Genomic DNA, 18,654 nt, shown 5'->3' on the forward strand with positions numbered 1-18,654 from the left:
GTTCGTTTTAGAAAGATGTCTTAATACTTTAATACAGTTGCCACTGTGCATTTTTTAGCAATGCTGTGTGTTAGTTTATTTCACAGAGTTGATGGGAAATGTAGCCGTCACCGGTTGCTTTTGTGACATATTTACCCCAATTGATCCAGATGTAACCTGTATGATCCTGTATGAAGTTCCTCTGAATGGTCTGGTTAGAGGAGAGACACAGAATGATCAATTAATTACTTTCAACGTGTGTTTTCAGCCATAGTGTGTATTCAGTATAGCTGCCTGTTGAAATCTTAGGGTTTCAGCTTGTGTCCAGTGATCCCAGAATGACCAGTATGCAGACAGAGGGGCACAGACTCCTTATTGTGTGGTTGGGATGGTACAGAGAGAAAAAAAGCCAAAGGTCAGAGGAGTTATCCCTGCTTGTGCGAGCGCTGTCAGGCTCTCCCCTACCACATGTCCACCATGTGTTCCTCATCAGTGGGATGTGGAACTCCATGACGCAGAGCAGACTGGAATGCAGAGTTAGTTAACACCCGCCGTTGGGGAATTTATCAGCCAATGTGGAATATGGGGGGGGGGGGGGGGAGGAAACGGCCTGGTTTAAAGCAAAGTAAGGGTGAAATGAGGCATGTGACTGTTCCTCTTCAGTTAAAAGGTCTGATTCTGCTTGGGGCTGAGGTCCTGGCTCACGAGCCCAGCCAAAGCTTGTGGTTCCCTTACTGTTCTATGTTACTGACTTTTTTTTTTAATCCTTTAAATTGTCATGCTTAGCAGAAGATTTTTGCAGTGGGCTGGAGGGAAATACCCTTGGGATTTTTGCAAGGAACGACTCGTCTAGTTTATTCTAAGAAACCCAGACTTTGAAGAGCCTTTCCTTCATCCTGGTCATTGAGATCCCAAATCACTAACTTGCAGGAATACATAAAAGAGATAGCCTCTCCATTGAAATTAGCTACACTTGGAATCAGTTGAACTGTAGTTGCATAATATTTTTAGTGTTGATTTATGACGCTTACTTCATGGCTACTGTGAACTCTAACCTGGGTGATTTACTATGATGTTTAGCACTGCTAAGAATATTGTGAAAGTCGTAATGGAAAGAGTCAGAATATACAATTAGCTAGTTGAAGGTATATGTGGGCCCACAATCCTTATTGGGTTCACATTCTACTTTACTCGCAGCAAATATATATCTTTCAAAATGTTTCCATTCATCCAGAATACAATGCTGAATTCCCTCTTGAATAGCCGTAGTTTGGTTCTCCCCAAACAGCATTGTCCTGGCAGTTTCTGGAATTACACAGGAAATGAAGAGCATAGCAAACTTTCCTTTCTCTTGCGAAGACATGCTCCCCAGGAGTTCTTCCAATAGATCGAGTAAAAAGCAGAGATCTGTTCCTAAGGGCAGCATGTCCACTATGTTTCTGCTTTGAGAAATACTAATTTTCGCTGGCTTTAAATCCTTCCTTTCTTCATCAAATTTATAGCACCATTTCCCCAGCTAGAGAAGATTAGGTAGAGATTCCTTTTACAAGCAGTAAAACTTCTTATCCTCTTGTCTTAGAGATTTCTTATAGGGCGCTCTCCTTCCCCAGTCATCAAATATGATATACTCTGTTAAGAATTAAGAGGAGGTGGCTATTAGACCTTGATATGTGAACTGGCAATGCAGAATGCTATATCTTGCACAATTACTCATTCTAAGTGTAACTTACATGTACCTGCATACCTGTATATTGGCCAGCGATAGCTGTTGGTATTACTTGGGTCAATCATCTTGAAATCCTTTAACCTTTTAAAAAAGTGTGTGTGGGAGGTATTCATAATTTAGGTTAGTGGAAGCTCAGGATTTTGAAAAATCTGGGTCAGTCAATACAGGGAGATTTAAAAAGGGAATCATTTAGGACCTTCAGACAGAAAAAAATTGGCTGATGGACTTTAATTAAACTCCGAGGGTTGGAAGCAAACCAGTAAAAAAGCAAGGGAAATTTAAGTTAAAGCTCAACTTCTAGTTTTTCTGCATATAAATCCTCCAGCAGCTGGTGATATTTGCAAGAGCACAAGAGACTGTCTTTCAGTATTCCCTTTGATTTTATTTTTTTTTTCCCCTTTGCTTTATTATTCCCAAGGTATAGCATTAAATATCATTTCAGAGGCCATGTGCGTCCCTAACTTCTCTGTCCAATTTCTATGGTACATATGTTCATACATGTATACATATATGTGTAATATATAGCTTTGTTCACTAATGCATTGGTACAGCATTTGTAGAACTAGGTATATATTTTTTTTGTTGTTTTTTTTCCCCTCCAAACGAGCTACATAATTTCTGAAAATACCTCTGAAATTCCCACTTCTGTGACTTTGAGCCTTAGCCAGGTAGAATAGTAATAACAGAATCACGGCCAACGGTGCCATAAATTTAAACTAAAGTATCGAGCAAGAAGTCTGATTTCTGTTTGTACTGTTGTTAGAGATATTTATGCAGGGCAGGTCTTTCAGCAAGTGTGATTATTTTCAGAGAGGCCCTCTCCATTCTTGCATTAGAATATGCTGGGGATGTGTGCGGGGAACGGCACCTGACTAACAGCAGCCAGACAGAAGGAATAAAATCACTTGGGAATGAGGCTTCTCTTTATGGCCATTTTTCACTTCTAAGGCCACTTGAAAAATATTGTTCTTCAGGTAGATCTCCTTCCTAGATCCCTGGGTTAGCATTTGGGTGCTTGCCACTTTCCCAGACGAAGGAGCTACTGAAGACTTAAGCTTTTCAAGTAGGAAAGTATGCAAGCACATATTTTGCAGCACCAGACGCTATTGAAAGAATAATGGACCCTTCCCACATTCAACTCCATTCTTCTTGCACTTGCTCCCAGACCTCTGGAGCCACTGTGCTACCAAATGATTACATTCTGTTTCTCTTCCGCAACTCTTCCTAAACAAAATGTTAATTGAGACGTTGATTTATACAATTTAGATTCCTTTGTTAAGTCAGTGTTGTTAAAAGTAGCCTCTGGCTATTAGGGAGATAGATCAGTGAGACAAATTAGTGCTTGCTGATATGTTTTTCTGTATCTTACCCTTTGAGAAAATACATGTTTCAGATTTAAGGAATACGTCTTTTGCATGTGTTTGTTTTAGATGTACCCCATGATAGTGTAGCTCTAGAATGCAGGATACTGTGTGTTTTCTGATTTACCTTATTATATGAAGGAAGCGACCTGAAAATAAGTAGACTGGTGTCTTTTTTGCTATGCCCTTGATGTTTGTCAAGTGAAAAAAAGGGGTTATGATACGGATGTTACATAGATTCTAGGCTTTCATATGTGACAGGGATAACCTCGTGCCTGGACAACTGTTTACTTAAAGGGTTTGCAGAAAAATTGTCTGACGGTACTTCTCACTAGTCTATTCTTGTCTATGGAAAAAAAATAGAAATGTTAATCTGTTTGTTGTAGAGAACAACATTAAAGTAAGCAAACTTTGTGCTTACAGAGGAAGAGTTCTCTTGTTCTACAGGTGATCTGGTGCTGGAAAGGGTAAAAGTTAACGTGAGTTGATGTGATGTCACCTGTTTGTATTAAGAATGTCTCGTAATTAATATACAAAGAGATCTCACTTCTCTACTTGGCCTTGTGGCCTTGAGAAGTCCACTTAATGTTTGTCTCTTGTACTTTCTTTGCTTTTTAAAATGAACGCAATATTACTTTCCTGTCTCATAGGGACATAACCCCTCAATGTTTATGTCAATGGTGTAAATGAAAAATGCTGTTCTGAGTACAGGGTATTAACCGTTGGCTTTCCTACATTTAGAATCAGAATAGTACTTATTAAAACAACCTGCAGAGGAAGCAGCTGATGTAACACTGCATACAGCATAAGCTACAGCTCATGTTTAAACCTAGATTTTCAGTTTCAGCACTTGCATTTCTGCATGTCAGACGCCAGTAGTATTTAAATGTATTATTGTATAGTTCATTGTGTGTTACGTTGTTACTCGCTGCTATTCTTATCGCTCCACTGTCTCTAACTTCCTTTCAACGTACTAATTCTCCAGGTTTTCATACAAAATCACTGGACATACAGTGAAAAATTAATTATGTTTTCTTTTGCATTAACGAGCCGCTACTCCTGAGTGTACACGATCAAATTTGTAGATAGGTGGTTCCTTGCGTGCGCATGAACTGGTTTTACAAATGCTGGCTTGAGTCTGGCACAGCTTGGAGCAGCGCACCTGAGCTAACATGCGAGCGGCTGTACTGCTGCCAAGGCCAGGCTGGGCTGGCAGCGGCGTAGCTGGGTGGGCAGAGCGGCTCTTGAGCTAGCGAGTCCTGCGGGGGCTCGGGGCACGCCGTGGAAGTACCAGAAGAACTCGGTAGGAGCCAGTTCTGGTGCAGAAACAGTAGTATCATCTGTGCTTTCCTGTGTCCATATTGCTCTGGATAAGGGAGAAAAAAAGTGATGTTTATGTTTCTTTAATCCTTGCATTTGTTTGCTGCTCTTCACTTCCAGTTTGGCTACCTGATGGCAGATTTTAAATTCTGAGATGAGAATTGTGGTTTTGTTACGCATATGTATGCTTTGATTAGCACTTTCAGGTTCCAGCAAAATGCAAATATCAAAAAAGAGTATAATCTTTTATAGTTCTTGAAATAGCTTAGTTTTCACAGTAGAAACGTCATTCCCTGTAGAAGGTGATCACTCCAAAAACTATGTTCATTTCTCCTAAACATTTTAAAAGCATGACAGCTATTTTTCACAAGTTATCTGCTGTAAAATATCTTCTGATTTAGGCTGCTGTGTGTCATCTGCTTCTTCACTTTCTTAATGACAATTTTATCCATAAAGAGAAAGGGTTAATGTTTTCTTTATGATGGGTTATGGTAATAAAACAAGGTGATACAGCCCTGCTAAACAGTGGTCTCATAAAGGTCATGTGCATAAATGAAGATATAATGAACCTGTAAGTCAAGAAAGCCATGAATAGCAGAAATGCCAAACCCCAGAGCTGAAGCACAGTTGAGTAACCTGCTGCAAAGTAGTCTGTCACTTTACCTGTTCCTTCATTTCTGTGTTTTGAAGTTGTAACTGCTTGATTCACCATCTTGAAGACAGTGGATGCAAGGATATGAGCTTGTGCATGTGAGAAAGGTGTGTGGATGCAAGGGTATGAATCTGTGCATCTCTGACAAAAGGTGTCTAGTACTGAACATGAGTCTTTGAGTTACAGAAAGCTCATAGCAGACTGCAGCACAATAATTTAAAGGCTAGTTTTGCTCTGACATTCTGTCCTTTGAGTTCTTAATTTTCCTAAGAGAAAACATGTTGTGTCCACAGTGGAGGTGGCTCACAGGTTCCATTCAGGACTTCTGGAAGGCTTCAGCCACGTGCTTGCTACCTGCCACGTGCTTGCATATCTACTGCTGATTCTGACTCCTCCTGCAACGACAATAAGAAAACTGGCCATAAGTGTTAATTCAAGTCTCAGTGGAAGTATCCATGGTCTTGGGTATCTTAGGATACTGCTGTTTCCTAATGTTTCTAGGTATGGTGACATGTAGCTGGTGAGTGTTTTTTCCATCATTGGTCAGTGCCTGAAAAGTTATTGTATGGTGAAGAGGTGCGAGCTGAACCAAGCTGTTCAGCATCAAAACGCTTGAAATGCATGGGGGTTATGGGAATGTGTGCTGCACTGTAGTGATTTGAGGCCACAACCAGTCGTGTGCTATGCACATGGGAGAATCAAGCACAACTGCAGTGTATGCGAGTGAAAGACGTTGGGGCCATATCTTTGCAAAGGCTGATCTGATTTCTAAGAATAAGTTTACTGGTCAAAATTGTTGATCCCTGCTTGCTGCAGGCTGGGTAGAACACAGGTGTGGAGAATTAGGTGAAGTTATAAGGAGGAGAAAAATCGATGAGCCTCAGAAGCATTCCTTGCAGGTAGGCACTGACTTGAACTTGCACATTGTCTCTAAAAGTGGATAATAACTTCTTGTTTACATTCACAGTTAAATATTTATTCCCCAACTTCTGGGATGTTTGGGGTTTTAAATCTAACATGAGGAAGGACAAGCAGAAAAAGTCTGTACTCATGTGGATCAAAATACAATGGGGGAAAAAAGCGTGTGAGAACCCATTCTTAGTAGTCCTGTTTGTTACCTTAAGCAAAAATGTCCCCCTCTCTGCCACTGTTTGTGTCCTGAAGAGAATCCAGTGTTCACATCTCTGAGGAACTAATTTTGTCATCCAGTTGAATAGTAAGACCCAAAATTGAGATTAACTGTTACCAAAAAGTAAGAAGAGAGTGCTCTGCTGTTACTTGATCATTTTGTGCTTACTTGCTAAGCTGAGATTTTCACCAATTACATTTTTTATGATTTCTGAGTACTGTTCATTAATGTAGTTATTTCATTGCTGAATGACAGCATGTTTTTACGCACTGCTGTCGCTTCTATCTTCATTTTGAAAGAAGAGGTGATTCTCCTTGCCAGAAGTAGAACTGTTATGCTGGTTGGTTTGTACTTCCAGAAGTTACTTCAGGGCTTCAGTTTGTATTTGATTTTTGGCTGGTTTGCAAGAATATATGATTCAATTGATCCAGTCACATTTTTAATTTAAAACATACATAGTTTGTATATATTAAAAAAGGATCATTTGCATGTAAGGAAGAGCCCATGAAAGTGTTTGAGAATTCTTACCTGCACATGGGCAAAGAAAAAATTTAGGAAGCCATTTTGTGTGTATCCATTGTGTATTTGTTCCTTTTTTATCAATGTACGTCAGAGGTCCAAATACAAATAAAGTGTGCTATGCAGGCTAATTAAATCAATGTCTCTGTGGAAGAACTTAGTTTCTGGAGTTGCTCTTGTAAATCTGAGGTGTAAACAAAAACCTAGTTATTTTTATATCGTTTCCCTTTGCCTCGTGTACGTGATTCTGGAAGTTGGGAGAGTTACATGTTTATGCCTCTTTTTATAGCAGAATATTTGCATGGCTGAATTTTTATTGAAGCATAATTCCTGGTTTCCTTAAAGCTGAGCAAGGCTACTGTACGGTGGGAACACACATTAATTTGAGTTGCTGTGAAAGGCTGTTCATTTTAAAACTGTCAAGGCAGCAAATTGTCCTCAAGTGTTTCTTCATTAAGAGTTGTTTGCTGCTTTTGTAGAAATGGCTGCTTCCTCCACGGAAGGTAAATTGGGAGTTTTTCCTGAAAGAAGGATGTGCAAAGAACATTTAGGCATTTAGGCCATGGGATCTTACTGGCCCTCCTTCTCGTGGCCCTACCTACCTGGGGGTGGTGCAGGTACCATTTTATTTCACCTGTGTGCCAGGATGAACAGTCTCCAGAGGCTTCTTTTATCTGAGGTTGGCTTTAGTTTGTTCTTTCTCGGTTGGTTTGTAGCTTCTTCGTAGACTATGAGCTCATTGTGCTGGTTCCTTTAAAATGTAGAATGCAAAGATACTACCTGTCTTAAAAGTATAGAGTCTAAATGGACTGTGTGATTATGGATATGGCCTTTGCTCCCATTAAATGTGAAATTCCAGCTCTTCAGAATAAACCTATTTTCTAGCAAATTCCAATATAATAATAAAATCTACTATTTGTGAGGAGTGCAGCTTCAGTGGTGTGAATAATCAGACCCACTTCTGCTGCTGAAGTGCAAAAACTACCTTTTATTTTTTATAGCAAATTATTTTGAGAGCAGAGCCCAGAAGCATGGGATTTTTAGAAGTAAACTAGTCTTTTAAGGCTTCCTGTTCATTTTGGTTGTGCTTATTGCTTCTTACCTCTCTCTGATTTATTTTTTTTAACTGTTCTCTGCAAAAGCAACCATTGGTAGACTTGGCCCTTTTTTATATTGCTAATATAGTCTAGAGGGTTAGCACAGGGCTTTATAGTTACAGATTGTTTCTAATACATTTTTTCTTTATAAACTAAGGGCAGGACTGTACACGAAATCTCTGTTATTGTATTTGTGCTTTGTACTCATGTACTTGTTGACTGTTTTACAAGCCAGTAACGTAGTAGCCACAGGCTAGGAAGCTTGCCCAGAAATCTGGCATATTTAATTAGTGCTAGTAAACAAGCAGAGTTTCAAATTTAATTTTTCCTTCTTTAATTCCTATAAACCTCAAGCCATTTAAAACTTAATTTTGACGCTAGTTTCGTTTATGCAGTTGGATAATACTGAAACAGTCCACAACCACAGATGGAATAGTCCCAGTCTCTTCCAAGCAAGAAGGGAATAGAAGTTATTTTGTTTTAATAATATTTGAGGTTGCCATAAAACTGTAAATGATAATCTTCAGGTCATCCCCTACCCATTTTCTTTTTCTTTCTGTTAGGCTAAGTGTTTCAAGATGAGGAAATTGTCCTACCATGGGTTTAGCCTTGTAAAGGAAAAGGATTGAATTTGTTGCCATTCTGCTCTTTGTACAGAGAGCTGTTCTAAGAGCAAATTATGGAGGTATCTGAACTCTTGTTACTTGCCATAGCCAGTTTATTGCTTCTAGGCTGTGAATTTTAACTCGCTACCCCACGTGGCATAAGCAACAGAGGGTTCAGTTGCTGTCTCCTGTCTTGCTTTTCAATACTAGCTTGTGATCAGTGGTGAAAATGGTACTGTACTACTGCTTTTGCTATTAGGGACCACTGAAGTCTAGATTAATGACATTTCTCCTATCTATTTCATTGCTGAAGCCACAGTCTCCAGACATGTAGTGTGCTGGTGTCTCCTTATCACAGCAATAAAATACTTGCTAATTTTGGCCCAAACCTGAACTTTAACTGCAGCTAAAAAAAAATAAATAAATTAGTATTTAAATTGTGAAAATACACAGATAAGCAGTGTCTTATTAGCTGTCCAGACAGCTTTTCCTTCAAGAACGTGCGGTTTTTTTGGTTCTTTTTTTCAATGAACAGTGACTGTCTCCTACTTGCCATAAAGGCAGCTCTCACCTACTGTATGAAGTGAGTTAGCACATGGTGGCCTGTGCAGAACAGCACTTGTTTGCGTGAAGTTACTCAGTCAGTAGTAACCGTCCCAAGGAAGAAAGTTAACTTGCTGCTCAAAGTACCATCTCACTGCATTGAATTCGCCAGGATTTTCTTCTGTCCTCTGCAATATTCTAATCACCATATCATCACTGTTCAAAAGGAGTGGAATTCCTCTGGCCCAACCTTAAGTTGTTATTCAGTCCTAGTAGTGGGTGAAAGACGAGAAAAGTTTTTGGAAATCCAGCTCTGTCCTCAGTGCAGTGTAAGTTTTTGTTCAGTTGGGCTTAATGCTGTAGTGCTCCAACTTTAGCATCCTCCTGAAAGCATTTTAGGTGTAAGCTCAGCTTCTTATAGTAATATGAAGCAGCAACTTCTGATATAGCTATTAACAAATCTGGAAAATTTAAATCATGAGTAATCTAGTCTAACCAGAAACTAATCCACTGTGGTTGTAACCAGTGTAATTACTTGTTTAAAAAATGCAGATTTGGACTTTGGGTGGATGTTAAGCTCTTCTTGTGGTAACAATACATGTTTTCTGTCTTGTCTCTCCCCCCCCCCCCCCCCCCTTTTTTTTTTTCCCCTGATACTTACACTCATCATCCCATGGTATTTCTAATGGTGTTATGTAAAGTGCCCAGTTAGCTAGTAAAAGAATTAATCATAAAGTACTTTTGGGTTGAAAAGATGAGAGATGTCTGCAGGTGGCTTCAGTCTGACTTCAATTCTCCTTTGGTTTTAAATTCTGCTGTCACTCTGCAAAAAGAATGCTACATTTTCTGATTTTAAGGCTTTATTTTAATGAAGTTTTTATTTGATACTGTCTGAATATTAGCTGATAAATTAAATAGTATAAGTTCTTTTAAACTAGAAAAGAATGCAAATATCTCTGTATTTCTTATGTGATTTCCTATCACTTGGGTATTTTTTCACTCTGGAATTGGGCTGTACTCTAATGCTGATCATGTCCTGAGCCCTGACAGCTCTCTGTGTCCTGAAATCTCGTGGCTCAAGGTTGATGTTGCCCTAAATCCAGGCTAGCCTGTGTCTGAGGATGTATCTGAATACACCGAGTCATGACTTCAGTGTAGCCAAATCGGGAAACCCCTCTGTTTCTCTGTAGGAAGCAGGATTCATCAAGTCTGATTGCTTATACCTTAGCATACTTTCCCCTAAAATGTATTTTTCTTCTACGTACCGATTCAGCATTGCAGAGATGTAGAGCAGCAGTCTGTGTCCTGGCAGTCGCAGCCAGGCTCCCTCTGCAGTGGTGGCAGAGCCAAGTTCTGTGCCCATTTTAATTTCTGCCTGAGATAAAGCTGTTTTCATTTTCCAATTAAATATTTGACACTTGCAGTTGTTGGGATCTTGTCAGGGTGAAGTGTGGTTACTTTGTTGCCAAATGCTAAAGTGTCCAGGTTTCAGTGGAGTTGAGATGTGAATAGGTACAACTGTAAAACCTTATCATGAATCAAAAGTGAGGCAGAAGCAGTAGGTTCCAGGGGGAAATCAAAAGGAAACACAGGTCAAAGCATCAGCTGAGGAAGCTGCAGACCCTGGAGGAACAGGAGCTAAGTATCGTTCACTTGCAGTAGATGAAGGAAATGAGCATTGGCAGATTGCAGAAGACATCCTACATAGGCTGGATTTGGGTAGGTTTTGGTAATTTAAACCGTAACACTTGAATTTTTCCCATCTTTGGATTCAAAGCTCATGTCTTCTTGCTTTCTAGACTGTAAGTGTTGGGGAAAGCCAGATTCAGCTTTGTCTAACACACAACATGTATTGCCCCTCTCCCCGCTCTCTTCCTCCTTCTAACCCTCCTGACCTGCTATCGGACTCTTGTCAGGTTGTTCCCCAGTCCCATGAAACTTAACTGTCTTTAATGCAAATATCTTTTAAAAAAAGACTCACAAACATGCACTTTCCATCATAAGAGCTAAGTTGCTTGTCAGGTGAAGATCCTAGCAAAGGAAAGTGAGTGATCAGGTATGGCCTATGCACGGTAACAGGTTTAGAGGGGGGTGTTTAATAAACTGGTGGTGCAGAAGTAGGTGATTTTCATGAGGTACCTGGAAAGTTGCTCACAATGGGAAACCCAAAGGTAAGTGTGACAGCTTCAATTTGCTCTGCTCCTGGGCCCTGTAAAGTAAAAGGGAAATGCTTATAATGCTTATTTCAACTTTGTTTTTTCTGCTTCTGCTTTTACTTGCAAATTAAGGTTGGGGGAGGGAGGATTTCTTTTTGCCTGTGTGTTTTAGTAGTCCAAATGTATGCCATTGCCTTAAATTCCCAAATTTTGCAGATCACAGATCTGAATAAAACCTGCCTCACCTGGGAGGTGCAGAAGGTCTTTGGAGCCTTATAGAGCAAGGCTGAGTCACACTGCCTGGTACCGTTTTGTTTGTCTTTGAGTCTAGGCCAGTGACATAAAGAAATTGTGGCAGCCTTGCTGTGTTTAAGCTATATATTGCTAGTGACCTACAGCTTGACCTAGTATTCAGTTTCACTGTTCCCATGCATTTACTGTAATTATTTGATTTAAGAAAATATATCATATGTCTACTGCTTAGCCTTTTGGGAACTGGCATAGGAGGGACCAGCAGGAGCTGCTGTTCTTCAGTAGCCTCTGTACAATCCTCTGGCTTCAGTTGTTTGCTTAAAACTTGCTCCTCTTTGTGTTGTCATCCTTTCAGCCCTGGTGATTTTAGGGAACAATTATTTACCAAGGTGAATTTCCACAAAGCAGGAAGCAAAATGAGCTGAAAATTGGAAATGATTAGGGTTGCCAGGTGCAGACTTTAAGTTCTTTCTCCCTCTTCAGCAAAGAAAGCATTTCCCAAAGCTTGATTAAATCTCTTAAATCACAGTTTAGCCCAGCATAAGAAAAATAAGCTCAAATACAAGATCTGAACCAAGTGACTAAGCCACGTCCCGTTGTGTTAGAATTGAATTGGTTATAGTGCACAATAATCTACTTTATTGTCATCCCGGCCTTAACTGTAGCATAAGATGATTACATTGAATGTGTATAATAATAAGGCTTACACTTTGTATATACTGCTTTAAATATTTTGGCAGACCATAGAAAGAACCTTTACGTGCAAGGCTTGATTAATCCTTTTCCTCTGTGTATAGAACAAGTAGCTGCCAGAGCTCAAGGGTAAAACCTATTAATAATGTCTCTGGCAGTCCCCGCCCTCCTTCGCAGTGTATTCTCTTCTGTTCACACCAAACTCCAGATTTATTATCATTTTGGTCTCTCTTTTGCTCTCCCAGTTTCGACATAGCCATTGGGGTATTCTAGCAAACTTGAATCTAGTATAAAAGTGTCTAGTATAAAATATTTGCACGAACTCTGTTTTTCCAGTGACAGGGAAAGAGAAGAGGGGCAGGGGTGTTGGGGAGCCCGGCCCCTGTGTTATTTCCTACAGCTGTTAGCACTCAGTATGGCAGAGAAGACCCTTAGAACCAAGTTTAGAGAAATGCGTTCCTCAGCAGCTGTGTCTGGCGTGCTCCCGGGGGGATGCACGTGCATCCAGCAACGTGGCCGCGCACCCCCCAGGGAGCGCTCCTCGGACTCGGGGTGCGTGAGGAGTTACTGTTGTTCTCGTTTTCATGGGGGGAAGCTGAAGCAGGGCGAGGAAAAGCATTTTATATAAGGTCATGGGATGTAGTTGGCTGCGCAGCCATCAGCACCCTTGCTGTTCAGCGTCGAAGTCAAGAGGGATGTTAACGTTAAAGCACGGTGTTGGTGCCAAGATAATGACGCTTTCTACGGGAGGTCACGCTGGCTAATTGTAAACCATTACTGGCCTTGGAACAAATACCAAGCCTGAGTTCTGACTGCTAACCTATACTCTTTATACTAGAGAAAATGATTTAATCTTTGGCTTTCAATGCGAGTTGGTTCTTTTACCAAAAAGTTTTCAGCATGTTTTTGTCAGAAGTAGGTTCATAGTTTGTATTATAGTCTCAAGGGTATATTAATAATATAATACAACAAAGAAAAATGGCACGTGGTGAAGGTTTTAAATGAAAAATATTTATTATTCGGAAGGCTTTCAAGCAACTTAGGTCACTAGATCAATAAAACATTTTCATTTGGAAAGTACTTCCCATTCCTGACGCGCCGTTACCAGAGCTGCCTCCGGGCACTGAGTCTAAGTTGGGAACGTAGCCTGTCCTCCCTTGCCAGGTCCTCGAGGGACCGGAGCGAGTCTTGCCCTCCTGTCTTTGCAAATAAGGTTGTCACAAAACAGGAGGAAGGGCAAGGGGAAGGGGGGTGCCTCTGAGCTGGGAAACAGAGGTCAGGGTCGCCCGGGGCCCACGGCACGTGTGGTGAGACACCTCGGAGCAGCCTACGCTGCCTTGAAATCTTGGGTGGCTGCTTTTCTGTGCCCCTTTCCTCGCTCTCACGACCCCGAGGTATTCCTCGGAGCCAGAACCGAACCAGCCGTTCCACCCGAGGGGCTGCATCCTCTCGTTAAGTTCTGCTCCCCCTCCCGTGAAGCCCGGCGGCAGAGGGGTGCCGGGCAGAGCGGTGCGGGAGGGCCGGGGGGGGGTCCCGGCCTGCGCTGCTACAGCTGCTGCGGTTCAGCCCAGAGGTGGCAGCATTTCACTGGTGGGCAAAGGAGGGCTGGGATACAGTGGGGACATTCATTTGGCTAAGTGCTTTGGGATCTCTTTGGCCAAAAGCACTGTGTAAAAAAAAAAAAAAAAAAAAAAAAAAAAAAAAAAAAAAATTAAGGTCATAAGGTGTATGGGATTTTTGAAGAGCCAACGTAACAGTGGTCTTTTATTATTAGTGAGTTCACAGCCAAGTGCTGTCCCGTAAATGAGCAATGCGATTTAGGGATTTTTTTTATTTTTTCTTTCCCTTTAAAAGTAGGAATGCTCCAGACATTAAAGGTGGTCTGGCAGCTTTTGCTGTGAGACTTCTCTTCGTGTTGATCTGTGCACTGGCTTTGCATCAACACGAGAGCACCACCTCCATTGCAGACAGTGAGGGGTCAGCAGTGTGTGTTTGAACCGGATGGCACGCTTCTTCACGCAAGAATACAGTACGCGGGGGATAGGAAGAATGCAGTAGACTGTTTGGCTACATGGACTATGTGAGCTACATGCAATTAATTAGAAAAGAAATGAGTGTGGAATGCATAGTTTGCGCTTAGCGTGCTGTTATTTTTTTACTTATTTTGGAGGGATGGGGAGGAAGATGAACTAATACCCCATAAGCCCACGGTGGATGCAGGAGCTAGGTTAATAGCAGGTATGATTGGATTTTTATTGTGTCATTGCTCGGATTAGTGTTAGAGTACGGACAGCCTCAGGTCCTTGAGCTTATTTCAAGACCTTCATATTTTCCGTCAACAGCTGCATGAAGTTAAAGGGAAAGAGGCCATGGGATTTCTCTTTCTCAGCTAGTTTATTTGTGAGGTGCTGAGGTTAATGTGGCAATATCCCATGCTTAGTAGAGAGGCTTTTTGGCTTTAAGCATTGTGTGTGCTCCCTTCAGATTTATGATTTTGACCCCAGCCTGGCATTATCACACTGTCAGTGGGAGTGCAGGGCTGATTTGAACCTCCAGCTCTTGGTGGTAATCTCTCTTAATTAGTTTACAGTTGAAACAATTGTCCCTCTTTTTGCCTTTAAACAAGGGAAGTTTGCTCTATCAGTGGTTGATTTCCCTGAGGGAGGAAATCCTGAGGGAGGTTATCAGAGAGAGAAAAGCTCCGGGCTCCACTTTCAAAGCAATGCCATGTACGAAGCATGCATCAATCCTGTTAGTACTGCTTATTATTTCACAATGGCGTGTCAGGAATTACGGGCACAGACCTTTCTAAGGAGTCTTGCAGACCTTTATGCACTCTCATCCCGAGTCAGGATTTTGTGGAATTATGTGCTAATAAAAGCTAATTTTACACATTAAATTGCATTCTTTGAAATTGCTCTTTTAATTGCTGTTCTTTCCCTGACTTCTCCACAGATCTCTCTGAGCTTCCTTATTGTCGACTTTCTGCCAGGGAGCCCTCCATGCCTCATCATTAGGGCTAAAATCTGCCATCACTTAACATAACACACAGAGCTTACAACTGGGAGCGGCCCCCTCCCTTGCATGGGAGCACAGACAATAATAGACACTATAGTGGCAGCGCCAATGGGAGTTTTACCATGTATTTTAATGACTTGTGCTTGATTACATTTGCTAGATTGAACTGAAGTTCATTTAGTAATTGGTATGATTCTTAGAGGGTTCACATTTGACATTCCTCGCTCATTAAAGAGCTCCAACAATGGCTGTTACAACTTTCATCTCAATGGTGACCCTCTCAGATATATATCCAGTCTTTTTCTTTTGATAAACCACCCAACCCGGCATTCATTAACACTTAACCATCTGCAGCCAGCCCCTCCTAGTACCTTCTCCCTTGCTTTGATGATATAATTAAAAGCCTTCTGTATTATCTCCCTCAGAGCGATAAGTCTAGGTGCGTCAGCTCTCAGCACATGCATTGTTTGTTATTCGATTCTCTCTGTATCAGCTGTTCCTTGCGACCGGGCTCATTTTTCATATGTTGTAAAGATTAGCTGATGGAGTGGGAGATCAGAGGCATGAGAAGGGAGTGTGGCTTTCAATATTAGCAACCAGATGCTCATTTGAAATGGTGATGGAGTTTGCTGTTATCTGTTAGATTATTTGGCTCCTTTGCTTTTACCTGAAGATAAACTGGTTTAAGCACTAGTCAATGAAAATTAGCATCATCTTTAGTGGCTTGTTATGATAGAGTGCTCTTATCAGTCTGGTTTAGTGGGGCTATTCTCTCCCTGAGTCTGGTTTACAGAAATCGCAGCTTTGTTTATGCATGTGCCCAAACTTGCCTGTTTGACCTTTGAAGCTGTGATTATAATATTAATCTATGGGACTATTCTATTGCAAATCACTTAGGTGGTCTGTATTTCAGAGGATTTTTCATTGTGGGACCTCCCTCTTGTCCAGCATGATGTTTCATTATTGTTGGTATATTCTACACTGAAAGCTAACTCAGAGTGGCATTTCAGTACATCTTCTTGTCTGGCTGGGTGTGGGGTTTTTTTTTGGGGGGGTGGGGGGAGGGTGATGAGGCTGTAGCTACCATAGCATTGTGCTACTGTCTGTCCACTTGCACTGATTTTGTTACAAAGTTGCTTAGCTACAGAAAAACTTGGTACAGTACTTGCATGCAGATACAAACTTCAGCCTGCAAATCCTCAGTGTCCTGTGGTGTAGCTAAATAGTGTTATTCCAGTTTGCAGGTGGGGAGACTGTGTGAAAGCCACACAGACTCTGGCAACAGAACCAGCATTTATTGAGGAGTTCCTGTTTTACACTCTTCTGCTTGATGTCTAGCCGTTGCAGCCTTCCCCTGCGTGGTGTTTAAGGGGGGTTGTGATAGATCTTGAATAGTGAGAGCAGAACTTGGCGTTCTGGCACTAAAGAAACTGTGTCCTGTTTGTCATCTTCAAGTTAAGAATTGGATTTTTTCCTCCCATTTTCCCCTCCCCTTCCCATGTTGCATCCATTTCTATTTTTTTTACATGTTTTTTGCCTTGTTCCATTGTTGTATTCATTTTTCCCAGCTTTCCTCCCTGCTCCATTTCTTTCCATTTGTCTCTTTCACCCATTTCAATAAACTATTATATTCATTATCTAAATACAAGGGAGCCCTTTTTCTCAGAGAAGATATGAAAATTCTCCCTCTCATAAATACACAAAATGTGGAAACCATCCTCAGGATGCAGAGCAGGAGGGAGTCTGCTGACTTCCAACTGCAAGACCTCATTAAAATTAGTGGATTCCCTATCCTCTTTGCATAAGGAACATTGCTATTTGGGCTGACTTCCACAGCAACATCTGGGCCACTGATAACATCAGTACTGGAGCATTGCTAGGTGAGCTCATGTTTTGTTAATGAAGTAATCTACTGAAAGTGCATATATCATTTTTTAGTACCGCATACTTTACTGCGAAGTGTCGTACTACTGTTATAGGAGCTTTCCTTTGCAAGTGGGACTTAAAGAATTTCATTATAGTTAATAATATGCTTAGCTTGAATTGAATGGCGTGCTTGAGAAATGCCACCTAAATTACAAAATTTTAAGACTTAAATACTTCGGTAGTTCAATACATTAATTGAGAAATACACTGAAAAATTACTTACTAGAATACCTGATATTCTCCATAGCTTTTGTGTTACTAAATATTCGGTGTGCTAGTATTGGCTTACTACATATATATGTATACACACACACACATATATATATACACATGCCCATCCTAAGTGATCCCTCTGCTGAGCTAACTAAATAATTGAAGTGAGCATGATCACAAACATCTGACTTCAGTGTGTTCTGGAATAAGTGAACAAAGGTAGGATGGAATATACTGGTAAGATATCTTCATTCAAACTTCATTATGAAATCCAGGCATCAGAGAATGAAAAATGAAAAGAGAGACAATTTCAGGTGTGGATTGAAATTTCTCTCCTAAATAGCCTCTGGACTGTGAGTGCAGTTACAGATCTCTTGAACTGCCCAGTGTGTTTTGTCTTTTTAAATTTGCAAGCTAAATATTTTTGTGGCTTTTCTGTCCTGAGAGCTAGTGGTGAGTGTTCAGACAGCCAGAACACTCTCAAATGAGGCTACAGGTGTGTGGAAGGGAAAGTAATATTGGCATAAAATATCTAGCTGCTTTGAGACGGGTTCCAGAAAGGGTTTCCACTATCTAAGAACAGAGAATGCATAAAGAGAAGTAACAGAAGTAATCAATGAGTCTTTATGATTTAAAACTTTGTTCTTAAAATATTGAAGCTTTTGGAGATTTCTGAGTTTCTGAAATACTAACCTGCCACTGGTCTGAAAGTGGATTTCTCTGTTTGCCATTGTTTGGCTAATGATGGGTGGGAGTTTTACTGATCTTTTCCTCCTTGCTGGGCTGGATTGGCAAACACTTTGTAATTGAGCTGTGGCAGTCAGTTGTAATGTGTAGTGTAGGAAAGGTGAGCAGACCCCATCTCCTTCCCCTATTCCCCTCCAGGAAGTGTTGGAAAAAATACAGTAGTGTTGTTGTGTTTGCTAGGAGAACATGCACAGCCTTGCATATTAAGGCAGGCACTTAGCCAGAAGCTTTGAATTATTGTACCCTGACATTACCCACTGTAACTTTTAGCACTGTGGGCCCATTACTTTGGCTTCCTGCCCAGTAATGTGCAATTTCCACTTACATAAGAAGATGTAGCAGGAGTAATGACTCCTTGGAGAAGGTGTTTTCTTTCACAGCAAATCAGCCCAGGGCCAGCAGGTGTAAGTTTATAGATGCAGGCCAATAATGGCAGCCTACACTGTTCTCCTCTGTTAATCCAGCAGTAGATGGAAAGGAACAGATCTGCCTTTGCACACTTTTCACTATTCATTAACTTAATTGCAAAGTCAAGCTCTTGTAAATGGCCATGCAAAGCTCCATGATTTTCCTTTTTTTCTTTTCCAGACACCCCAGAATGCACATCAGAACAGGGCTGATGGATGCCCATCTCTACTGTCTGAAGAAATATGTGGTAGACTTCCTTGTAGAAAACAGGTAAGAAACCAAGCAATACACAAGTAGTAGCAGGTATTTG

At 41.0% G+C, this 18,654-nt stretch overlaps 1 protein-coding gene across 2 annotated transcripts in view; it reads left to right on the forward strand.

The window, feature by feature from the left end:
• The window catches only part of EIF2B3 (eukaryotic translation initiation factor 2B subunit gamma), a 104,450-nt gene that overhangs the window by 33,579 nt on the left and 52,217 nt on the right, over positions 1-18,654 (forward strand). For both annotated transcript variants that reach the window (XM_049807661.1, XM_049807662.1), the window contains exon 6: positions 18,525-18,614. In XM_049807661.1, coding sequence (XP_049663618.1) covers positions 18,525-18,614 — 90 coding nt within the window. The remainder of the gene's footprint in view (positions 1-18,524; positions 18,615-18,654) is intronic.

The sequence above is a fragment of the Accipiter gentilis genome, chromosome 8, assembly GCF_929443795.1.
Source record: "Accipiter gentilis chromosome 8, bAccGen1.1, whole genome shotgun sequence".
NCBI classification, from domain to species: domain Eukaryota; kingdom Metazoa; phylum Chordata; class Aves; order Accipitriformes; family Accipitridae; genus Astur; species Astur gentilis.